Genomic DNA, 27225 nt, shown 5'->3' with positions numbered 1-27225 from the left:
GTAAAATTCAGTGACGAAGTGTCCATAGAAGCAGGGGAAGCATTGCGTATGAAATTTTTCATAAAAAATTCTTAAATAAAATTAATATAATCCTTATACTATGAAACAAAATGAATACTAATCTGACAGTTTTTAAAAAAATGAATAATATTTTCATAACGTTAAAAAAATCCCAATATTTTTACGTTAAAAAAATTATTACATTTTTCTAGTGTTGTTAAAAAGCAAGATTCTGGTCGACTTTTAAGAATGGCCCGATTAAGATTATAAGCAAAATAATATTGAGTAGGCCTGGTGATTTTGCTTGCGGAAAATATCAATCAGAAAATTTTAATTTATAAATAAAGATGAATTGCGCTTATTTATAAATCGTATTTTTTTGTATGGTTTGACCATTGATTATTATGTTATTGGGTTTGACTAATAAAAATTCAATGGCCTTCTTAGTAATAAACGTGAAGCCTAGTCACTGGTAGAATCATATATATGAATGATTTAAAATATTATTAGCTACTAAATCGAAATAAATATCTATTATTGTATCCTTTTACCAGTTATTTTTTTTACTCTTTAATCTGCAGTGTTTATTTACTTTACCTCACTTACACTATCCTATTTCAAATAAATTAGAAATGGTTAATTCCTTCACCCAAATTTTAGATAAAAAACATAATGCAAACATATATTAAATCAAAAACCTTACAAGCCCATCCCGGGGGCCAATGATATTATTAAAATTATACCAATTAATCAGTTGGAACGTTATACTGCTCATAATTTCAATTTACATTGAAATAATTTTAAAAAGAATATTTTTTAAAAAATAAAATTCCGGGCCGGACCAAAGGCCTAGCTTGAAAATATTTTTATTTCGACTTCTACAAGTTTTTCATAATAGTAATTAAAATAGTTCTTTCTTTCCTCACAATTTTAAAAATGTTACTTATGAGGTCTTGAAATGTGATTAACAATATATGAGATATCCCCCTTCGTGATCAATCTGATACTATAGCTGATTTGTTGAATTAAACTGAAAACTTAAGGCAAGGCATTTATAAATATTTGACTAAATTTTAACTAAACTAGGTCAGATAATATTGGCTATAGCTATTATATAGTCTTTTAGACAAACCAGTGTCTTTTTTCTAAGCATTTTTCAAAAAAATATCATATTTAATCACATGTTAAAATTTAATTTTTTATACATGTTAAATTTTAATATTTGTAACATTTTTTTATTCGATTTTATGACTGAAACGTGTGATCCCAAAATATAAGAAAAATACTCAAAAAGCAGTATATTTCGTTTTTATTTAATTAAAATTTAAACCAATTAAAATAATGTTTTTTTAAAGCAAGAGTATTTATAATTAATTAATTTTATAGTTGGTATCAAAGTATTGATAAATAAATGAGAATGATTAAGGATCTTAAGAATTTATATTCCAGGTCTTGGAAATTTTTCATAGATAATTTTAATAATCTTGCGTTTATTTGTTAGGATCAACATATATACGTACTAACCCCCTTATATGAAACATTCGGATTAAGAATAGCTAAAAAAATTTGAATAAACTTTATTTTGATAAAAAGCATTATTTAAATTTTACAACTTTTTTACATTAATATAATTAGATACAAATATCGCATTGGTATTACAATTTCAATTGAATTATTGCAGGTCAAAATAAAGGATTATTGTTTATATATAAATATTTCGAAATTTTGTCCTATAAATATATTATCATATAAAATTTCTATCTTCTTGACTAACTTTACGAACCTTTTTTTAAAAAAACTTTATGGTTAAATTATGAAAATTTGAAATAATATCAAAAACAAAAATTTTATATTCATAAAATATAAGTTTTGTCAATAAAAATTATAGATAAAACTGTATTAACTGGATAACCAATAAAGTCACGCTAAATTAATGATAGGATAATCTTTTATTCTATAACATGACAGGCTAAAGATTGACTATTTGTAACTTGATTAATAACCTGTTTTTTTTAAATTTCCAATTAAAAAGGTTATGGTAATTCAAGAAAATGATTCATATTTCAGTTTTTTGAAAATCATAGTTCAGAAAAATCTGTAAGAAGATACTTTGATTCTCTTAAAAAATGATAATTAGGTATGTTTTATGGTCAGGCTATGTAGCTATACTCTTCAGGGAAATCAGTTTTGCGTTTCACGTATTGTTTTTCAATGAGTGTTTCTATGCATTTTTTGATGACATTAACACTGGGAACAAATCTAGATTTTGATTGTTCGATGACCTAAGAATGTTTTAATATATTATTTTTAAAAAAATTAGTTATCTGCGCAACATTTTATGATCAAAGACCATGATTCAAAAATGTGCTTAGATGAGCGCTTCTTTAATTTAAGGAAAGAAAAAAATTGGTCTCAATTAATTAAGTTGCACTTTATATATTTCGATTATATAACTTAGAATAAAAATTTTAATTCAAAAATTTTATCATGGATCATTATGGCTTCCTGTATTAATTCAAAACAATACATTAATCCTTCATATATCGATCATATAAAGCATAAAAAATAGAATATTTAAATTTTGATTAAAATGCCTAATTTTATTTATATTACCCCAAAGATGGATAGATAGAAAAGTAGAAAGTAACGATAACTTATAATTTCAAGTGATAAACCTCCTGAACCAATTGGTTATGTTGTGCTACTTTTCGCGATTTCATAATTCTAACGATAACGGCTTGAAGGTACAATTTCCGATCTTCCTCCACAGCCATGTGAGTTTGTTCATTGTCCTAGTGTAATAAATTTTTAATATGTAAGTGAAAAATGTTTAGCCATAATATTTTTAGATCAATCATTCTTTCCGAAATAAGTTTATAATTAATCATAACTATATGAACAGAAAATAAAATTAAAACCCTAGTTGAAGTTGATGGAAGCTCCTCGTCTATGTTTCCAGATGCATTCGTGAGAACAGCAAGAGACGCTGGGAGAGGAGGGATGCTGAGCTTGATCTTGCTTTTCTTACTCTGAAAATCTGTGTTGAGAGAATATTTACAAGTTTCCATGTCGCAAAATAAGGTCTCCAAGTATTTGGGATCGGTTAAGGCTTGAGATATGGGTTTGACTGTTAGAAGATTAAGAGTGTTTGTCTTGTTCACAACAGCAACAAAAAAAAAATTTATTAACCAAATGGAAAAGTATATTTTCAAAATAATTTAGCCTAAAATAAAAATTAGAAAATTTCTCAGAGCCATAAATTTAAAGAATTAAAATCGGGACATTATAGCCAGTTTATTACTGACTGAACTTCTAATTATATATCGAATAATAAAACTTAATATTACGGCTTTGTTTAAAAATAATATTATTTTGTAACTGAAATTATATGCAATGTATCTCCGATTGTAAAAACGCAATACAAAAAAATGCTATTTTAGAAATTGTAAGGACATTCTTTAAAATTGCCTAATAATGCTGTTAAACTAATATTTATAAACCTACCTCCAAATTAACTTTGTATATATTGAGTAGGAAAAAATCTAGAAGGGCGTATAAATGGCGCTTAAGTTCTTGGTTGGCGAGCCCCGTTTCTCTCTGAATGTGGTCGTAACTCAAATGAAGATTACATTTTGCATTATTGGCAACGAGATTGGCATTGCAATTGTTCAGAACTTTATCAGTGTTACAAGGGCTCATCGATGTGTTGTTATTAAATAGAAGAAGGATAGCCATTTGAAATGTGTTGAGTGATAAGAAATATGGTTTTGGCAGATATGTTATTTTGAGCTCGCCTAAATATATAAAATTAAAGATATACTTTGCACAAAACTGAAAGGAACAAAAATTTATATCCAAATAAGGCATGGGAAATTTATATTAAATAAGGCAATTGTGAAAGGATGTTTACTGAAACTATTGCTACATTAATTAACTATATTGAAAAATAAATTTAGACGTTTTAAACCATTGATTAATCCAGCTAAATAGATGCAATTTAAATAGATTCAGACATTAAAATTCTTATTTATCTTTGCATATAACACAAACCGATTAATGAATTGTTTTTATTACGTCACACTTGGCAATTGATCAAAGTTTAGTTTTATATCGAAGTAATAATCCCATCAACAGATACAACTTTTAATTTGGCTTTCAAAATGATTTATACATTTCAGTAAAATTATTTTTGATTGATTAAAATAATAATTTTCTTTACCCATGGATAAATGGAACAGCCACATAAGTTTTCGACCATTGAAATTGGACGAATAATAAAGTTCGAACTAATTTTAAAAAAATTATAAAGAAAATAGACGAATTTGTTTCTAATTTATTTAAAAAAGATCTTGCAGCTTCTTTCTATATATGTACTTCACCTCTCTTTATTTCCATTATAAGTTCCAGTTTATAACATTTTTTCTGATGGTATAAGGCTTACCGCTTTTTAGATTTCCGGTCCCTAAAAAATCTACTATATATCATCTCATCTTTTCTCTCTAATTTATATGATGTCTTTTTTTTGTTAATTCAGTATTTATCCTTTTTAAATGATTTAAGCTCTCATCTTATTCCAGTCTTTATGAAGTTATTTTAAATAATATAAATAATTGTTTAATAATTTTACTTGGGTTAGACAATTTTCTAAAATAATCGGGGCTTGAAACGAAGGTAAATTAGCTTGATTTATAGGCCAGGCGCCGGCCTTTTTTTAAATAAATAATAAGCTTTATTGATATCATGATAAATAGAATGGCTAAATGAGCTTGAATTTATATAGCCTATAAATAATACCCATACAAAATGGTTACATTATATTTTTAAAAAAGTTTATTATAATATGTATGACATCATCTCTATATACAATATATTAACTTTTAAAACATAATATATATTATATATAAATACAAAACCCTGGCAAAATTTTGAATCCCTAAATAAAAAGGAGCAATAATTGCATCTAAAAATTTCCATTTGGATTTTCAACAAAATTTACTTAGAATCCAGGGCTTGAAATTTAATTCTATGAGCAAATTTTCAATAGTTCAAAATGATAGGGCATCATTGTCTTATAATGAACCTAGCTAATGGGGAAAATAAGGTTTCAGTAAGTGAGTTGTTATTATATTAGTTGAGAAAGCTAATACCTGTAATCCCAAATTTAAATTTAACCCAAGGCCCATGGGATAGTTATTAGATAACTAGGTTTTAAGCCCGTTAAAAGATTACATGGTTCCAAAAGGTTATGTATTCAAGCCTTTTAGCTCATTAGTTTATTAATAGACCAATCTTATTTGCAATTCAAACGTGTCTGTTTTTAGCGTTAAACGAATGGAAATTCATAGTTGTTCATTAGTCAAAAAATTTCCTGTTTTGACTGACAAAGCTTACAGCCCTTCTTGACCTCCAATTTTATCATCGTTTTGAAATAAACGAATGTCTTTGAGAGAATATGAAAAAGGATTTTAAATTAAAAGATATAAAATATTTTTATAAGTTACTAGCTGTAGGAAAACCCATTTTGGTTGTAAAACATTATCTTACCAGTTATATAGGGTCATCTCCAGTAGGTTACCCTTAATGCAAATAAAACTGACTATTAATGAGTTCTTAGTTGGAAAGCATTCGTGTGGCTCAACGTTTTAAAAACATTATATCCTGCAAGCATGAAAGTCTGGAATTTTCAGTAAATAAATAATCTTGACTAAACATATGCAAAATAGTTAACTTTTGATAAGTGTAATCAATTTTGACCAGTCCAAAATTCTTTAAAATGCTATAATTTCAATGTAAATATAGAGGTATGTTGGGATAGAAATCGTTTTTATTTGATATTAATGATAAAATAATTTTTTATTATATATTTGAATATCTATGTAATAATTGTACGTAATATATATCATACAAATAAATATTTATATTTTTATGTGCATATTTTTTTATGGTAGAAAAATAAATAATTGAACGTTGTCTGAGATATTTCAGAATACTCAAACGAATTACAGGCGATCCCAAAGGATACTAGCATTCGTCAGCATATTTCACTCTAAATTTGTCGATCCAATTTCCTAATTATTCACTCTCTTGGTTAATTCGAGTTTATGTTGGAAAAATCTAAGTTGTGGCACCTAAATATTTCTTCACAAAAAGATCGCATCATTATCCCCCCCCCCCCAATCACTAGCAAATTTGCTTCCTACATAACCCGTTTTAATGTATCTTGTATTCTGAAATATATATCTTAGACAACGTTCAATTATTTTGCTACCATAAAAAATATGTTTATAAAAATATAAGTGTGATAGATATTTAGACATGTGCGCCGACAGCATTATCGGCGGCGGCGTTTCTTTTTTCAATGATCGGCTGGCGACGGAAAATCGATTTAGACGCCGCCGCAAATATTTTTATAACTCAAATTATTTTTAAATTAAAATTATAAATTCATTGGAAACATTTATAAAATAAAATTTATGCTTTATTATGTTTATAACTATAATTAAATGATTTTATTAAGTTAAAATTATCATATATAATATTTAGATTTATAGGACATAATAATGATCTTTTAGAATTCAGAGTGAGCCTAACTATGGAAAATACACGCTCGATAGGTGTGCTCGTAACTGGAACGCACAGGACCTTTCTAGCGCATATTGAAAGTTTAGAAAGATCCAATGCTCTTATCTTCCAAAAATCTAAGAAATCTTTATCTCTAAATTATAAGGCGAAAATAATGAATAACACTCTTTTTCTAAACTAGTCAACATCGGGCCTAATTTTTCAAGCCCGGCCCGAATTTTTTTTAAAAATGTATTGCCGGCCCGGCCCAAGCCCAAAATTTTTTTTAAAAAAATTCACCGACCCTGCCCGAATTTATTTAAATATAGGAATTCATTTTTATAATTACTCAAAATAAAAGACATATGTTATATGTCGTTTAGTTTCAATAAATAAAATCAAATATTTTTATTTTACATAAAAAATTCAATAAAAAATTGATAAATTTAGATATATTTAAAAAAAATTCCAAGGTCCGACCCGACCCGGCCCAATTTTTTTAAAAATATTAGGCCCGGCCCAAACCCGATTATTTCGGGCCGGGTACGGGCCGGGCATAACTTTGCAGATCTCTAAGTTAAATAGTCTTGTTTTTCAGATTATTGTTATGAATAGATGAATGTTTCGTAGCCAATGTAAGATAATCGAATTTTGAAGCAACTTCCGTCATTTCACATTCGGTTAATTCGTCCGTGTAAGTAGCGTGTTGACATAAAAATTGCACCTGGGTAATATTTTTTTTCTTTAAATATTCATTTACTATGTTTATAGATTGAAAATGAGGATCCAAAAGTGCTCCTAACATCTAAGTAAAAAAATAAAACAAAGAGAAACAATATAAAAAAAATAATTTATGTATTTTAAAATACTACCTGAAGATCGATTATTGGAAATCTATGATCAAATTTAGTAAGCATATTTTGTTTAAGGGATGCATGGGAGGATTATTATATTCTTATACAATTAAATGATATTTAATTTCACTACGAAATAGTAAGGATAAATTTATAGTAACTCCTTTTTGGACGTATAAAAATTCAACAGTTTTTTTGAAGGTTCTAAGAAAATTTAAAAGTTCATGCACAAAGTCCCAATCGGAGTTAAAAAATCTTGTAAATCTTTTGTATCTAAAATAATGCCATATTTCTACATAATAAAAAGTTAATAATAAAAATTTTATGCCATAAAAAATTCTAAATGTGTGAGATCAGTTTTATTTAAATATTCTATTATAAAATAATTAAATATTTTAATAGTTAAAATAAAAATTAAGATAAAAATAATAAAATATATAATAATATCAATACCTTTTCTGTTTTACTATCCTAATCTTATTATATCTAGCACGTTGGTCACACCTGCCCAAAGTGCGCCAACGTGAATTATATGGATTATTACAAATCAAATTTATAGCAAATAATATTTATTAATTTTAAAAAATAAAATCACATTTGAATAATTCAAAAAATAATATTATTTTTAATAATAAAAAAAGCATCACGCCACCACGCCGCCGAATTTTTACATCGGCGGCGGCGTGTTGAGCGCCGACACTTTTTGGTGGCGGTCGGCGTGGTCAAAAATCACCGGCGGCGGCGCACATGTCTATAGATATTCCATAAATATTCAATTTTATAATTTTTTTAAATGTATTATTTATTTTATAATTTTTGCTTTATAACTCTTATAAAATTGATATTAAAAGATCTGTCAAGCTTTTAAATAATTATCATATTAGATAATAAAAGTAAATTAATGGTGAAATATTTGGGTCTGCACTAACCCCACTAATGCGCTCACGTTATTTTAACGAATGCACCTTCCAGAATTTGGGCCAATTTCCAGTTCTGTTGATAAGCTAAAGTTTAAAAAGGTTTTGAAAAGTAACTCCAAAATTAAAAGAATGTTTTAAATAAAAATGTTAGTATAGCGGAAGGGTGCAATAATTTAGTTGTGTGTAAAACATTTTCAAATTATAAAAAAAATCTGATGCGCCGAAAGATTATATAGGATGTTAAAAATTTTGTTCAAAATGAACAATAGGTTAAATTATCGAAAATGGTAGATATTGGCGCTTTATTCAATTATTTAAAATTTAGCATATTTTGTGAAAGGATCAGATTACAATATATATAAATATAATGTTCTAAGGTTTTATGGAATACTTGGCTATGTTTCATGCACCCGATTTTTAAGCTTTGTTATAGACCATGGGGCGAATTTTTTTCTTTTGTTAAAACAAAATATCTTAATTTTTTTTAATTTTTTTTTATTTGACAAATCAATTTATTATCGTTAAATAATATTATGTCTTCGGTACTCCACATCTACTGGAATATATTTCCGACCAAATATTTTTCAAATTTAAAAATGGCAATAAATAATTTAAAATGAGATTCCAATTTCCCACCATATATATTAAAATATATAAGTGAAGTAATCAAAACAACAAAAAATGGGAAATAATTTTTAAAATTTAGTTTCATATTTTTCAATAGTTCACAAATAAATATTGATAAAAATTATTACTAAGATTCTAGATAGCATTTTAAGAAAAACTTCCCTTATGACATTCGGTTGGTTGAACAAGGAATCTGGCTAGAATGACAACAGCATCGATTCAAAATTTTTATTTATTTTCTTTGACTGTATAACTGATTTTATCTCCGTATCAAGATTAGACTTGATAATCGTTAGAAGTTGATGATTCACTACTACTAACAATCATATAAATCGGACCAATTACTGACCCAAAAATATTGGGGATAATGTCATAAAGATTAAAAATATTGTGTATTTAGGTACAAAGAGTGGCAGGATCTCCTCACCATTTTTATCTGAACAACTATTTCTTTTAAAGGTACGATTATTAAATTCATATTCTTAATTGCGGCCAATAAATGAGACCAGTTATCTCGGTGTAATTCGAGGCGATACTGTTGTCATCGTAATCTCCTTGTTGCAAATTTTATTTTATTTATAATAAAAATATTAATTTAAAAAATATATTCTATTTAAAACATATTAAAAAATAACTAATCCATCTTCATGCATGGACTTAGAGAGGTCGAGATATTTTAGAAAAGAATAGCGAGTTTCAAAAAAAATTAAAGTGAATTAAATTTATACAAACTGACAAAAAATTATTATTTTTCCATAATATATTTTGGAAAATATTTTAAAAAAATTAGCTCAAAAAACCCTCGGACAATTATAAAGCCTAGTCCCGCATTACAATCCTATGATGCACACTTTTCTAAGTTGTTATTTCTTTTCTTTTATCTTCTCTTCTCTAATTTTATATATATCTTATAAGAAATAATATTGATTTGCAGGGCATATGCTCAAAACTAACAGAAATTTACAATAGTGATAATTCATCTGTTTGTAACGACTTTTACTTGGTTTCACTTTCACTAATTATCAGCTATAAATGAATGAATATGAAAAACAAAAATTGATAGACTATATACAAATGCATTAGAGAATAAAAGAGTAATACATTATTTGATTAAAAAAACAATTATATATATATTATAGAATAAGGGATTACACCTGCAATATGAAAACGGAAAAGTTGGGTAGTGGAAATGAAAGGGTAAGGCGCTTTAGATAACCTTGAAAACCTTCGTTGTGATCTTTGCTCAGCTTTATATCCGTGAACATTCGGTATAGTTTGTTAGTAAAATCGTAACCGCAAGCTGTCTACATGTCACAATAAAAAATATATACAAAATTAGAGTCCTATACAGATAAGGCCTATATGATAACATTGTCAAAAGATTGGCATAACCAGAAGCTAATGTATGACTAATCATTTTAATGAAATTTGTAATCTGAGTCCAACGTGTAAAATTACTCAGAGGGGATACTTAGGACCAGAGATTTGCAACGTCCGTCCCATAGTCTAATTTTTGGGCCGAGCTGAGAAAAAAAATACTGGGCAAATTTTTTATATATACTTGATGAATTTTAATATTTCATAGAAGTGATATCTATAAGGTATGGTATTTTTAAATTAACCACTCCCCATGATTATAAATAGTTGTTTATTTTGGTGTTTAACAACATAGTTTAGGCTTTTTGTATTTAAAAAAAATTATAAACCGAGTCAGGCAACTTTAGTAAAAAATTGAAACTAAGCCAGGCTGAGCAAAAATTTGGCCGTACTGGGCTTTAACTATATTATGACTGGGTCGGGCCTAAAAAGTTTTCCATTTACAGACCTCTGCTTAAGATCCTTTACCCGTCCAAGTCTAAAAAAATAAACCTATCAAATATTTTTATAGTACAATTCCATTCATTAGATTTGATGTCATAATTCTTTTTTGTTTCTCATTCATTTATGCATTCGTTCTTCCTTTCCTACTAAGTAACCTTTCAATCTGATCTTATACATTAAGGAAACTAAAAATACGATAGTTCTTATATGTATATATAATAATTTCTCTTAAACCTTCAATTTGTTTATCATGTTCTCCTCTGCGTCTAAAGATTGTGAAGAACCAAATATCAGGCGTTTGGCTAACATATTGGCGTAAAACTAAAATGGTATCAAATGTTCACAAAATTATTATGATTTCAAAAAATAGCTTAATAACATCGATGACATTTAATTTTCTTATCATATAAATATCGTGTTTTAAGAATTGATAATTTTATAAACAGTTATATCCAACTTAAGTCGACTGTACTTATTCATATACTAGTATTAAAAAAGTGAGATTATAAAACTTTTATAAGTCACGTTAAATTAAGTGATTACATTATCGAAGTGTAAAAATATATATTGAAAAATTCTGTAAAATATAATATTTTTAATTTATTTTGAAAATTTAATATAAATATTTAGATCCATAGTTGGCACCTAAAAAATAGGGCTGCATAGCCCTATTTATATTTTCGCCGATATTAAAATGATCTGTTTATTGGCAGCTAATTTTTATGCATAAACTTCTTGGAATATTGATATAACATTATAACTTGTTATAATACAAAATTATTATAAGGAGGCTTCAGAATTGGCCGATCAAGAATTTGTTCTGGATCAGATAGGCAAAAAATTGTTAAAATCCGATCTAAAACAAGGCTCATTTCATTTGCCGATGCTGACTATTTAAAATAATTTTGTATGATAAATTATTTTAAAGTTTTAATTTTATTTGATAAATTATTTTAAAGGTTTATAATTCCTAGATGGTTATGCATTAAAAATTTACTGCTATGTAGTAATTCCGAGTTATGCACATTATAACCACATCAGTTTAATATCGGGGAAAATCAGAACAGCCCTACTAAAAAAGGTTCAAAACAAAATAACAAGATTATATAATTTATCTAAATTTAACTATTAATCTAAGTTCAATTTCTTTCTTGATATTTCTAGAATGCGAACGAAATATACTCAAGCATCAGGGGATTCGTGAATGTGACATATTTTAAAATTTAACTACCATTCAAAATATTTTAACAAAAATACAATTTAAATGGGGCCTTAAAGACCTGTTGAAACGTATCCTTGTCTTTCAGGTAGCTGAATAAAGTTACGACGTTGTTTAGCTTGGTTTCCACTTCACTTTCAGGTAAAATTTTTGGATTCTTTTTAAGTAGTATATCACAGTAACGGCTTAACTGAAATAAATAAAAAAAATTGAAATTTGAATATATTATACAATTATATAAATATTGGTAATCAAATTTTGTCTTGGTGAGATATTATTTGAATTTAAATCTCTAAAATTACATGTAGGTTAGTATTTAAATTTTTTTTATTTAGTAAGTGTAAATAATCTAACTCTAAATTAGTATAATTAAAAGGATACTTTAAGGTTTCATAGCTTAGATGAATATTTAAGGATAGTTAGCTATTATTTTTAACCAGAATAATCCGGATAAAAAAAAAGATATTTTCGGAAACATGTTTCAAATCAGGTGAAATTTTGAGGAGATTAGGTATGTTGTGAGGATTATTGCAAAGGAAATTTTATTGCTCTTATCTCTATTAGTTCCGGAGATATGAAAGGGTTTAAAAGTTTAAAAATGGCGCATTTTGCAATATATAAAAAAAAAAAAAATTACTCAAGAAAAATAAATCGTAAAGAATTCGGTGTCGTTAGATAGCCCTTTAAAGTCCTCTACTGAAAAAACTTAAAAAAACGAAGTTTTTATCACCTTCAGAAAAGGTATATGTCAATCTTTTAGTACCAACGATGTTTTCAAAATTTCTGATAAATGTATGGGAAAATCTTTGGAGTAATAATTCGTTTAGTTATTCTATTTTTAATAATTTTCTAACCGATATAAAAGTATATTCTCGAGTATTTTATTAGAGTCTACATATATTTTTCGTTCATGAATTTTGTAGTGTCTTTAAAACGTAGGTGAAAGAACGTAAGCACGTCCAGTTACTATTATGTTGTTTACAACTGCTATAATGTTAGTGACCATGATATAGCTAATTTCGCTTCCGTAGATGGAAAAGTAATGCGGATTAATAAACCTAAATTTACTTTCTAAGAAATCTCATTTTATCTAAAATAACAAACGCCAAAAATTATCGTACAAATAAGTTATATCTATAATATCGTTCATTCGAAATATTGCATCCTAAAATGTTATGTTTTCGACTTTACTTCATTAGTAAAATGAAATATTCTCAAATTATAAGAAAACCCAAATGTATTTTTTGTGTGCCAGCTATTGGGCGTGTCGAATATTTCCTCAGTTTAAATTCTTTTTAATCATAATCTATATCTGTAACAAACGAAAAATATATCTGTTAAATATTTTTCATAAATCGCGAGGGGTTTAAATTTGTTAGGATGAAAGTTTTTGTATTGACTTTATTGCTAAGTTTTTTACAATTATATTGTTCGCAAAAAAATTTCACATTTATATTAAGTTTTTCTAAAAATAAATTATATTCTATTTTTTTTTGAAAAATCATTTAAATTTCTTATATGAATAGTTAATTAAAATATAATCTGATAATAAATATCGATCCAGGATGGATATGTTTTGTAAATTTTATTCATGAATTTATTAAAATATAAGACAATATATCTTAAAATTATCAATAATACCACTTAAATTATCAAAAATGTAGCAAATATTTTTTAAAGTAAAATTTTATAAATCGGGCCGGGGCCTAAATAATTATCAGGTAGGGAGATTTAAAAAATCCGAACCAGGCCGGGGCAGAAATTAAAGAAAATTTTTTATTTTCGCTACAAACTGGACATGAAAATTTAAGAGCTGCGGTCAATTATACTTAAATTCTAATAAATTAGTATAATGGTTAATATTTTGTATAGTGTCATTCAAAATATACTTTTTTATTGGTAAAAAATTTCAAAAAATAATAATTAAAAAGAATTTGTACCACAACGATTTTTTTAGGATTACATTTGAATTACTTTAGTAAACTTTTGAACGGGTGGCCGGTTCAATAAAATCGACCTTTACCTTTCTCGAAAGTGATAAAACAGTTAATTTATCATCGTTATTAGATTTTTTAAATATAGGACTTTAAGGACTATCTAATGACACCGAATATTGGTCAGAGGTTTTATGTAACTTTAAACGCTCATATCTTCCGAATTAATAGAGCTGGAGCAATAAAATTTTGATCCTTCACAAAATATCTAACCATTGTAAAAAATTTCCTTTGAAATGTTTCATGAAATTCAAATTTATAATGAAATGACCGCCTGAATTGTATAATTTAATCAATGAAAGTTCCTAGCTTTCTTAAATTATTACCACCTGATTTAAAAAAACATTGTTAATATTAAAAATCATTTTAATTCTTTTTTGTTTAAATCCAATATTTCTCAATCAATCTGCCATTATATTCTCCTAATCTCATATTTATTATTTACCAATCTTTAATAATAAATCAAATGCACATATAGTTAGGATTCTACTTATATAATAATCGTTTTTTGTAATAAATAATAAAATTCATATTTTCCAAAAAAATTACTTGTTCAGGGGCTCGACAATAGATTTTGAAATCAGATTTGTAGTTAATCGCGATTGAACAGGCCTGTTGACATTTAAAAATCACGAGATAATATATAAATCATAATTTCAAAAAAAAGTCTTATAATACTATATTTGTAAACTTCAGATAAATTTTAATGTTATTTTAAATACAAAATTTTATAAATCTTTATTTTTTATAAATAATCTTTAAAATATGCAAATTACGCGAATTGAAACATTAGAATTTAGAGAGAGTCAGAAAAAGAACAAAACTAAAGTTACTTTGTTTCATTTTTTAATTCTGTATGAGACCGAGCGAATAAAAGGATTAGATAAGTCTATATTATTCCAAATTCTATTATTTGATCAGCATAAATGTGATATTGGTCAACTACAAAAGAATAGAGATCAGGATAAAAAAAATTAGAGCAAATTTTGAAAGGCTTTTCCTGATAAAATAATTAAGCGTTCATAATTGAATCGTTTGGCGAAGATAAAGTTGCCTATTTTTCTTCAGGGAAATTTCTAATTACTAATAGACTAATTTTAATTACACAATGTATTTCAGTCTCTCCTGCTAGATTAGAAGTGTCTACTAAATTGTTTTCTATATCTCCTTTGTCGCTGAAAGCTCTATATTGCAGTGTAAATATGACAATATGTTCGAAAAAAAATCCATAAAACTTGATGAAAGTTAAGCGTTTTAAATTTTATATCATTTTATAGAATGAACAACCAAAAATAATTAATCTATTTTTCAAAAGCAAATTATCCCAATAATATATAAGGCCATCATTGTAAATCTTTATGGTTAGTGTGTATCTAAAAATAATTTTAAAATTTATTTAAAATTTTGTAATTAATTATTTACCCCGAAAGATCCTAAAAATGCTGAACATATTATTTATCATTTTTGGAAACGAAAAATTGGGAAACGAGTATTAACTTACAAAAATTGGCCAATATATTATGGTTTTTTAGGCCAAATTCGGGATATTTTTTATAACGTATTTTACTAAAATTCATCATAATCTATCTAAATATATTATTTATTTATTTATTTTTAATAAAATGGCAGATGGATAAAAATTTAAGTTTAAAATCAATGTAACATAAATGGTATGTTAACCGCGAGTGGGTTTATTACATTAAAAAAAATATAAAATAAGTATAGGATTTTAATGCCTTATTTTATTTTAATTTAGTATATGGTCTTTTTTATAATCGTTAGAAATAATTAAGATTGTTTGCAAGCTGAAACTTATTATCTTGTTTTATAAATAACACACTTTAAACAAAGATATAAGATTAATTGAAAATAAATATATTTACTTTTTTATAATAAGTATATAATAAAAATGGCGTTCAATTAATCCCGTTTTTAATGTATTTATTGCCATTCTAGTATCATTATATAATAATTGTATTATAGGTTAAAACTAATAAGGTGATTTTTTAAGTTGGTAAATTTATAAATACTTTGTCGAGTGAGGCTAGGAATCGGGTATCGGAATCGAATGTGATCTTAATCATGGTTTTATATTTGCTGTGAATGGCTAGTATAGATTCTACGAACATAGTGGGATCCTTAAGATAAAGTAATAATTTCTATAGTTAAAATCACTATTTACTCATTTGAGAAAAAGGAAAGAACTAAGAATTCCAATGTAATAAATTATTTTAACTAATGTTTGTACATTTTCGTTTTCGAGTTCATTAATCTTGGCCATGCAAACGTCGGTTATGTGTTGTCCGAGCGTGTCTATCAAGGCCCCCAGGCTTCCCTCAATCGGATTCAAGATAGAGAACATAAGACTTAAATCTAGGTTATATATACATATATTTAACAGAATTTTCGTTTATCCCCCTTTTTCTGTTATGGCTTGCCCACTCAATAAAACCTTTGCTTAAAGATTACAGAGCCCTTATTTGAGTTTGTTGTCTCTATAAATTTTCTTTGCTAGTAAATCCTTAATTTTTTATTATTCCTTTGCTACATTCAATTTCAGTAGTACCAGGGATTCCTATTCTTATTCCCTTTGTTATTTTCCGCTAAATAAAAAATCGAATTCTCGGGGGGAGGGGGGGGGGAAGCAACCTTTGATCATCTCCTGGCGTATCATCTCTTTGGATTCAGCGTGCAAAAATGGTAAAACATCAGTCACGAGCCTTTTTTGACAAACACTCTCTGCTTTCGGGAGAGTATTTGGGTCTACCAAATTTTTGTTCCTTTTAACTTCGTCGGCTAGTTTGGCAACAACCTGATTTGTTTGAGAAAACAGTGTTTATTAAAATGGGATAAAATGAAAAGATAAGTGACTATCATTATTTTTATAGATCTGATATAGGCGAAGAAAGATTAATTTAAGTAAAATTACTAAATACGTATGAGCTAAGGCCTAATGTGGGTGCGATGATTAATTTATAATGAATAACCAATAAATACGAATCATTATTTTCATCATTGCGAGTTATGACTAGTAAATTTTTTTTGTTATAAAAATAAATAATGGTGACTCCAGGTACATTCTTTCCACTCTCCTTACAATCATTGCCTTAATTGAAACAAATAGATCATGATCATATTCACTCTACCTCTTATCTTTGCTAATTCTGACGTTATAAGGTAGCCCCTCATAATTAGTCAGACAATACTTAAGAGATCCATAATATATTAGTAATAAACGCGAAGTACAATCTCGAACGAAATTTTGCCAATTCTGTCATGTTTTGGCAAAATCCCATGGGTTAGCTAATATTTGTTTGTCTAAATATCTAATTTAGCCGTTTCTTAATATCGCTTTTATTAAAAACATTATCTCTAACAATTTCGCGGGTGATAAATTGCATTAGGTTATTCTAATTGGATAGTAGTAATGAATTAATTGATTTTTTTAAAGTAAGTCAAAAATAAATATATAATCAATGAATAATGAATAAATATCAATCACAAAATAAAGTATATTACAAGACCATAGATTATTGGTATTAATCTCTCAACTGAGGACATTCTCATTTTAAAGTATCTAAGACAAGAATAGAGCCATGTGGCATGAGGTTATGATTGCATTCGGATTTGGAAATGAGGGTGGCATTAGATAACAGATTGGACTGTAGTGTGAAATATGCCTATCTATTAAAATATTGCTGGAAAGCGTTTAACTTGAAGGGTAAGCATAGCCTCACTTGTATTCTGGAAGGAAGGGGGGTCAATCGCCACAGAAAAATCGATTAAATAATCTTGAATAAATTAAATTCAGCCAATCACACCATTTTTCTTGAACTACTATACCTATCGTTGTCCAATGATAAAGTCTAATTGGTAACCCATGGATTCGAGATTCAAATCACAAATGTAACAATATTAAAAATAATTATAATAATGTGTCCATTTTTTTATTATCATAGACAAATGAATAGAAATTATTGGGAGTATATATTATTTTGTATTCATTAATGTTTAATAATGTTAAGCCTAATAATTTGTCAAACTTGTTTCAACAATATTTTTATGCATGATACTATAATATAAACCGCTTATGAAGCTTCCAATGGAAACAAGATTTTAAAACGTTATAACTGAAGAAAAATTACAATGTAAATTAAAAGGTATCTGAGACCCGAAATAAAAATTCTAGTGTCGGGTTATTTTGTAATTATATTTTTAGAAATTTATAAATGAAAACAATCAAATAATATCCTATTAAAAGTTAAATAAGGCATTATAATATTATTATTTCGAAATTGTAAGAATATCACTTTACTTTTTGCATGTATTGCGAGCACGTCAATTTTTCGTCATTGAGCAGATAATTTGAATAATTTTTGTAGAATTCGCCAGTTTCCTCCAGGTAAGCAATTTCAAAAACGTTTTCGTATAGCTATTGTATTATTTTTTTAAATAATTGATTTATTAAATGTTAAAATGGCAACCTTTTATTTTATTATGCCTGCCTATAAAGGGGGGGGGGGGTATGAAAATCGTATCATAATTCAAATAAAAAGATATAATATTTAGCATTAAAATATATTTCATACTATTCAATTCTCTCCTATTTAAAAATATGCAAAAACAAATTTCACTTGTAAGTTAAATTTAAAAGTATTTGAGCAAGCCTAAATCACTAAAATTGACGTTTTGCACGTCCATGCATTTATAGTAAAAATAGCGAGATTCCTGAAACACACATTAAAATAATACTGGACCATTTATCATTAATATCATATGTATTACTTACTAGAAAAAAAACTAAATAATCATTAATACTTTTTTAAGGGGGAATATGATTTTAAATTTATAATTTCTGTTCCATAATATGAAAATTGCTATATATAACAAATTTATCTGGCATATTTTTTTAAAAAATGATTAAAAAATATAAATCAAATTAAAATTTATAAAAAAATTTTTTAAAGAAAAGTATAGCCCTTCAACTATTTGAATTGGAAAATTTGGATAATATATTTTTTCAGGACTGTGAACCCTAACCCGGATCCTTCGAACCCTGGTATTTTATTAACGAGAACCCTGAAACCCGAACCGTATTTTAAATGCAGGATTCAAGGTTCAAGAATTTTTAAAAAAATTTACAAATTTTCATTTATTTTATTTTATTTTTTTAAATTACAAAAAAATGAACAGCATAAAAAAATAACATGTAAAATATTATTTAAATAAATATTTAAAACATCATTATGTTTTTTTATTTTCAATATTAAGAACATTTTTTGTGAAAATCAATTTTCATGGAATCATTTTTTATATTAGTGTCTCCATCTTATGTAAATTAAAACTTTTCTGAACACCGAACCCACACTGGGTTCAGAGATTATTCACTGAACCCAAACTCTTATTTTGGAGGAAGGTTCACAAGCCCTGTATTTTTTAACCAAGATTATCTAATCAAAAATTGGTATTTTTTAAATAAACCTTCCTCAGGTGTTTGGTGTTGCGTTCGACTTCAACGAAACTAAATATGATCTCACGTAGTAAAGGGATCGAGTCATCACTCTCACTTCTTAGAGCATCGCTTGAGTTGTACACTTTATTATTGAAAAATAATGAGGAAGTGAAATAATAATATTTTACCAGTCCTAAGTTCAGGTGGGTGAAGAGGATGAGGAGGGAATGCCATTGGTCAGATAGGGTGAATTTACTATGAGACGTTGTCTCCTAAACCAGCCTTCAGCTGGGTTGGGAGGGAAAAAAGGAAGTAATGTGAAGCGCAAAAAATTATATTTACGATATTTTATTTGCCTGAAATTATTATGAACAAAATTCAATCTCTGCCTCTGTTGGATATTCCTACAATACCTTTTTATTTTAAATTATTCTTATTTCAATTTTTGATTCATCCTTTAAAACATAGCATAATTTTTAGATATATATTTATTTATTTTTATATTATATTTTGGAAAAGCTATTTGCAAATTTGCTAACAATATTTTATTTCTTTTAATTAAAATTAAATATTTTAACGTTTAAGACAACATAAGATTATAGTTTCAATTGATCATTGTTATTTTGTATAAATATAAGATCTTTTTCCTTATTATCATTATTACAATTTTTATTTGTTAAAAATTATTGCTTAAATGATATAATACAATAAAAGATAAAGTGTATATGTCCGCTGTTTCACTATTTACTTTAGCCCTCCCCCTGGAGTTTAGAAACGAAACCCCTCTCCTATCTAGGAAATAGAATCCATTTTTTTAATAAAAGTGTGTATAATTTATATTATATTGTTCGAAATATTATATGATTAGTTTTAGATTGTTTATTTAACGATTTAATTTTTTCATTGCTAATTAGAGTATAGAACCCAAACTTGGAAAACCCCGAAACTGGCCAAATATAGTAACCATAATAAGAGCCTATTTAAGATTTCTAAGAGAGCGATTATTAAATATTCCAGAACCCTTTTAGTCCTTGTAAATTTTAATTTTTTTCCCTTCCTCTTGGAGAAAATCTTGACAAGCACTCTTTTGTTAATAGAACATTAATTTTTTTAAATGGCTCTTTAACTACTATGTACATCAGATAATTAAGGTCAAAGTTTTACTTCGATTCAGAGGACCCTTAGCATAAGACAATGAGTATTGATATATTCGCAAATTAAATATGCATGAAGATTTGCTATAGGTACTTTGACAAGTGCAGATCTAATCATGTGTATAATCAGATAATCATACCGAAATTAGTATAAGAATGGTCCCCCTTCCGCCTGTCACGTAAAATGGCCGCCATCAGCAACCGTCTTAAAGTGCCGGCCAGCGGTTCGATGACGTGATGTCTCCAGGTGACTAGGGCCAGATCTCCCACTTCCAATAGCAAGCCTGGATTTGTATCACGTAATAACGGGTCTGAATTGTCTATTTATTTTTTTAAGAGAAAAACTCACAAATTAATTTTATTAAAAATCTAATTAATGCTCCATATACGTCAGATGTTTTAGTGTAACCCATCGTGCTGATCTTTTATAGACCGGTTCCATAAATGGTCCAAACGGTTTTTTGTATTAATTATTAAAACAGACTTCTTAAACATATAACTATTCATAATCATTTAATATTAAGCAAATAGCTATAATTAATCTCCTTTGAATTTAAATTATTTCGTTAAATGAATCGAACATAAAAACTTTCCAACCAAAAAATTTCACAAAGGTTACATTTTTGTTTTTGATTCTATTGGAAAAATATTGAAAATTGGCATATAATACATACTGGTTTTTTTTTGCTTTTGTTATTTAATTTTGTTTTTATTTTTCAATAATGCCGTTGTCGCACTTTTAAGATTCTCGCCCATTTCAATAAATATGATCTGAAATTATGAAATTTCTTTAAATTATAAAATAAAAAATTATTATCTGCGAAAAAAAATAAGGGGCGTGCCTTGCCGTAAAAACCTCATTCAAAATTGCCAGTCATTTATTGAGGCATCGGGTCCTTTATCAAAATGTACATTATTTAAATACCGTCTGTTCGGGGCAAGGTAACAGGGTGGAGATCTACGAATAATCGCCCGTATTTGACGTCCGCTTCTTTGTACTTTTGTTTCCGAATATATTGAGCGTTTAAGTATCTAATCGTGAAATTGAATATTAGAAAGAGATGAAGCAAGAAGCAAAATGCTGAAAAAGAGTCTACACACATTTTATGTATTATGTAAAGTAAATTGATTCCTTAGAAAAAATACATTTTCAAATATTAATCTGTTTAATAAACACAAATCTAGCAGAAAAAAAGAAAACATTTCTTTACATTTGGTGTGTATATGCGCTCAATCCATTACATTAAGAATTTATTGACCATAAAAATTAGCTGTTAATTTTTATACCCAGCTTCTATTTATAAATTTCTATTAAAATTATAGACTATATATTATAAATGTGACTGGGAGGCTTAAGATAAATTGCGTTAAGAGATTGGATATGTTGGATATGATGGAAGCAAGACCTATTGTATAGAATCATATAAAATCAGAGATGCACTGATATTACCTTTTTAGCCAACACCCAAACCAATTCAAAATATCATCCGATACCAGTGTTGTTAAAGTTATTTTTAAAAGTAGGTTATAAGTTACATTCTTAAAGAGATAACTAGTTACAGTAAGTCGTCATTTTTAATACAATTTTTTTATTAAAAAAATAATTTTGCGATTACAAATAATTACATTAAAAAAATATACCACAATGTAATATTTATTAGCAATGCAAATCAAAATTTTGATTTTTAATTTAATGAATTAAATAAAGTTCGTTAAGCTATACCTATTTTAAAGGAAAAATCTAGTATCACTTTTGAAGACACTTTGGGATGTCTCAATGATTATCAAGTGGATGTGAAACTGAAAGAGGGATTTTCACCCATATTTTTAGCATGTCGACAGGCTCCTTTTGAGTGGGAAATATGTGCCGATTTTCGTGTAACATTAAACCAGTAGGTCGTTAGGGAAAAGAAAAAGGAAAGGGGGAGAAGAAAATTGAAAAATGCTCTGTAAAAAAAATTTTATTTTATCTCCACCAAAATATTTTAATATTCAAATTTAAATATATAATTTATTAATTAAAAATTGGATTTATTACCTTAGAATTGAGGAAATTTTAGCCAATTTAAAATAAAAATATTTTCCAATATGGATCAGCATATTTGCAGTTACCCTTGAAGGAAGAAATTCACAAGTCATTGACAATTACTACTCCTTTGAATTCCAGGGTTTGGAGGGCGTTTTTTATTATATAGATGTATAGATTATGGGAGTGATTCCGGAACAACATAACCATTAGTGTTGTTAAAAGGCTCGATTTGAACCAATTTTTAAAAATGGCTAACTGAATATTTTATCCACAAAAATATTATGCAATCCTGAAGATTTCGCCTATAGATGACACAAAGGTTCAGACATCTATTTGAGAAATCTCGATGCTTAAACAAGTGTTTTCTTGTTATAATATTGATAGTCGTTTAACAACACTAATAACCATTGTCTTGAAGAAGTTTTTGAGAGGATCCTTGACAAAGGCTTAAGAGCCAGTCTAGATAAAAGTGTTTTGGGAGTGACTGAAATTGTTATTTAGGTTATAAAATAAATGAAATTGGGGTGAAACCTTCAGGCAAAAATCTAATATAGACAATGTTAACCCTAAAGAACAAAGCGGAAATTCAGTCCTTTCCGGATATGGTCAATTGTTAAGACAGATTTATCATGGATTTAGCTTCAGTAGCATTGCCTATATATAAAATATTTAAAAAGGGTGTTCCTTTATGGAAAAGTGAACAGCAAACCGTTTTTAATCCGTTAAATTGGACTGTTAGTGCTTCTGTATCTTGAGAAGCTATAGATAATCATTCTGTATTTACATGTCTTGGGATTAGGAATCTCATTAAAAAAAATCAATATGAATGTGATCCCACAATTGCTTCATTTTTGTTAACCATCTCTTTTCAGGGCATGGTGGCATAATTACTACAAGGAACACACTTCATCTATAATATATAATTCATTTTTAATAATTATTTTTCCACTGTTCCAGTTAAAAACAACTTTAACTGACATAATTCCTTATCCTTTACGGTATTCACTTTAAGACACCCCCCACCCAATTAGTAGGACCTCCTTTTAAAATATGAGAGAGTGAATCAAAGCTTTCTCTCTATCAGTAACATTATCAATAATTATATCGGGATCTACACTTATTGATCCTAACCTTGGTAAAATGTCAGGCAAGTGATTTTCTCTACCCCATACCTCAATTCCAAATTAAAACTACCCAAGAACAACAACCACAGCTGTAATCTAGTAGATAACATTAATTCCTTATTTTTTAAATAATTGAATTAAGGTAATATGATCAGTGTACACAACAAATTTCTTACCAATCAGATATTCTCGACATTTGGACATATTATATATTATTGCCAAAGCCTCTTGCTTAATAACTAAGTAAGGCGATACAGCATCTCTAAATACTCATGAAAAAAAGTAATATGTCTTTCTAACTCCTCTATTAATGTTATAATGCACCTCCTACACCTTTATTAGAGGCAACAACAGCTAGAATTATTTCTAAATCTTTATTAAAACAAACTAAAATTGGTTCATGTATATTTTATAGCGTAAAAAATTTATCTTTCTATTTTCTAACTTAAAATTAGCTCATTCCTCTATAAATTTTTATATTAATTTATAAAATCAAGGCTATATAGATTTATAAGTTACTCAATTTGAAATTTCTATAATAAATGTTGATATAATAATAAATAACTAATAATTTACTCATATTAAGCATTTTGAATTAATTTATAAAAATTATAATGGATATGGACATTAAATAATTTTATTAAAATTGATAAATTTTGAGGTTTTTACAATATGTTAAGGACAAAGACTCAACTAAATATATTAAAAAATTAATTTGCTATTTTTGTTCCCATAATATTTATTAAATAAATTTGGAGTGGTAATGATTTCTGCTAGTGTTGTTAGATGACTCAATTTGAGCATATGATTAAAAAGGGTTAGCTTAATATTTATCCAGAAAAATATTGCTTAAAGGCACACAAATTTGACATTTATTTGAGAAACCTTGAGGCTTAAGTAATATTTTTCTGGCTAAAATATTATTGATATTTTTAGATAAACTCAAATCAAGCTATTTAACAACACCACTTAGAATTTAACATTAAATACATATCAAAAAAATTTAATTAAAATGTATAGAATTATTTGTAATTTTAGATTTACACTTAAATTATTTTTAAGTGATTAACTAATAAAATAAATAATATATTATTATACTAATATATAACAAAATTGTCAAATTACCCATATAATTGATTTAAATATGTTGCTCCTTTGCTATAATCAAGCCAGTGTTTGTGGTAGTTGAACAACAGTATGTCATCATCTAGGTTTAATATTTCCTTAAAAAGTTAAAAATAAAATATTTTATATAAAGTTATACTTGATATATTTTTTTAACATGCACCTCTAAAAATATTTTCGTTGATTGATAAAGTTCTTCACATAGTGGGTCTGGAATTGCAGTGCATATCGTATAAATATCTCTTTAAAATTGCACATAAATTATAAGTAAAATTAATATAATAAATATGTCAAATTTGAAAAAATTCGTTAATATTAATTAAAAACAATCATAAATTACAAAAATCTATCATTCCACACATTTTTAGGGACTTTACTCAATGTCATAACTCCCTCTAGAGTATTCTGTATACAAGTCCATACTCCATCAAAGTTTACCTTTCGAGGTTTGAGCGACATATATTTTATAGCATTCCAAATGTGAAAATAAAAAAAAAGAAAAGTAGTAAATTGACATGGGAAACTGTCAGTTTGATAAAATGATATTGTATGGGTCACGTGAGATAGGACATAAATGTCGATCATGTTGTGACATCATGTTTTTTAAAATAAATATATTTAAAAAATGAAGAATATAAAATAGTCATATAATGTTATAATACCAGTGATATAAGGGCTAAAATATCTAATTCTTTCTAGTTTTTAAAATTGGATTCTTAAAATCCTAGCTTATTCTTATATAAATTAACCTTAACCTTAGCCTTCATCATTTTATGCTTGAAGAAAAAAAGGATTTGTTATTATCTCATGTTTTTGTTTCTTTATATAGAAATTCATTTATTCACCAAATAATAAAACTTAAAATCGTCAACATTTAAAACATAATACATAAATTACTTTTTTAAAAAATTAATGAAATATATATGATGCATAGGCGTAGCCAGGATTTTCCTAAGGAGTGCGAGTAGAAGGGGGGGGAGAAATTAAATAATTATTGTAGGTTTCGCCCCCAGAACCCATTTGAGCGGGCCTTCGGTCCGCTTTAGCACAGCCTTCGGCCGGGTAACCTTAGTCTATATATAGTCATAAAATATTTTTACACGCATGGTAATAATTTATTCCAAACAAGTATAAGAATTTCATTTATAAAAAGTAAGTAGACATATAGTTGATATTTATCTATTATATAGATTAGTTACAAATTTCTAGGTAAAATTCCACTTTTACAGACATATTTGACAGTTTGAGAATATATTACAGTTAATATTTAAAAAATTTTACTAATCAATAGTCTTGATAATAAATATAGCAACAATTTGCATTCAATTATTTAACGCCATCTATTTATTTTAAAAAATGATATTAAAAATTAATTTTTATATTAAAAGATATTTATTGATGTCCTTATCAATATTTTATAGTTTTCTGTAAAATATTTTCGTTATATTGATAAAAATTACTTGATTGTCATATGATATTTGATAAAATTAGATATACTGTAAATCTACGCAATGGCGTCGCTAGAAGGGGGGGCGCAGGAACTCGATCCCCCTGAAGCAAAATTTTTTTTTTAATGGCTCCTTAATATCCCCTTGAACTAAGAATAAATTTTTTTGATTGCCCACTGAATGATTTCTTTTATAATTCCATTAAGTAATATATAGATATAATTTTATTATTTAGAAATTATTAAGACTATTTAAATTTTTATTAAATGAATATTATTTTAATTATTAGATTCGATTAATACATATAAATTATATTTTCACTATGTCAGCTTGCAATCAAATTCTGTATTAAAAATATAATATCAATAACTCACTAAATATTAATTTAGTTTTAACATTTAAAGTTTAATTGACTTTTATTATTTAAATTATTATTTAACCGTAATTAAATACATATAATCATATATTATTTGAAAATTAACAAATTTAATATTGTAATTAGCCGAGTTCAAAATGACTAATCAAGTGTATATTTATTTTTAAATTTTATTATCATACCTTAAAAATATTTTCAAGGTCCAAATAAGTATAAGAGATTTCTTTATAAAAAGTAAGTAGACATATAGTATATAATCTTCTACTAAATACAGTTGTTTATAAAATATTAGATATAATGCCACTTTTATAAACGTATTTGACAGTTATATAATATATTACAGTCAGTGGCGTAGCTAGGAATTTTCCTTAGAGGGGGTCCATACATATATAAGACTGGGAAGCTTCGACCCCCAGACAACCTTTAACGGGCCTTCGGCCCTTTGCTTGGCCTTCGGCCGGGTTTATCTCAAAAGTCATAACAATATCTTCGATATTATATAATAAATATAGTTAATGCAT

At 26.9% G+C, this 27225-nt stretch overlaps 1 protein-coding gene across 3 annotated transcripts in view; it reads right to left on the bottom strand.

The window, feature by feature from the left end:
• Positions 1-1664: 1664 nt before the first annotated feature.
• LOC135930990 (cullin-2-like) overlaps positions 1665-27225 on the bottom strand; it is a 114493-nt gene continuing 88932 nt past the window's right edge. Inside the window, exons 1-20 of one of the 3 annotated variants that reach the window (XM_065467827.1) lie at positions 25221-25388; positions 25044-25122; positions 24881-24978; positions 21528-21634; positions 20743-20922; positions 19478-19590; positions 18312-18428; positions 16646-16808; positions 16245-16369; positions 16027-16134; positions 14546-14608; positions 12064-12192; positions 11018-11104; positions 10117-10266; positions 4628-4705; positions 4220-4286; positions 3505-3794; positions 2919-3152; positions 2676-2792; positions 1665-2282 (exon numbers count right to left, since the gene is read on the bottom strand). In XM_065467827.1, coding sequence (XP_065323899.1) covers positions 2151-2282; positions 2676-2792; positions 2919-3152; positions 3505-3794; positions 4220-4286; positions 4628-4705; positions 10117-10266; positions 11018-11104; positions 12064-12192; positions 14546-14608; positions 16027-16134; positions 16245-16369; positions 16646-16808; positions 18312-18428; positions 19478-19590; positions 20743-20922; positions 21528-21634; positions 24881-24978; positions 25044-25122; positions 25221-25339 — 2556 coding nt within the window. In that variant the 5' untranslated portion in view covers positions 25340-25388 and the 3' untranslated portion in view covers positions 1665-2150. Of the gene's footprint in view, positions 2283-2675; positions 2793-2918; positions 3153-3504; positions 3795-4219; positions 4287-4627; positions 4706-10116; positions 10267-11017; positions 11105-12063; positions 12193-14545; positions 14609-16026; positions 16135-16244; positions 16370-16645; positions 16809-18311; positions 18429-19477; positions 19591-20742; positions 20923-21527; positions 21635-24880; positions 24979-25019; positions 25123-25220; positions 25389-27225 lie in introns of those variants that run through there. The other 2 variants (XM_065467826.1, XM_065467825.1) reach the window with 2 other exon arrangements.

This window comes from Gordionus sp. m RMFG-2023, chromosome 1 (assembly GCF_954871325.1).
Source record: "Gordionus sp. m RMFG-2023 chromosome 1, tfGorSpeb1-WG-v2, whole genome shotgun sequence".
Lineage (NCBI taxonomy): Eukaryota > Metazoa > Nematomorpha > Gordioida > Chordodea > Parachordodidae > Gordionus > Gordionus sp. m RMFG-2023.
The sequence above is the reverse complement of the archived record's forward strand: the minus strand, read 5'-3'. Positions and strand labels throughout refer to the sequence as shown.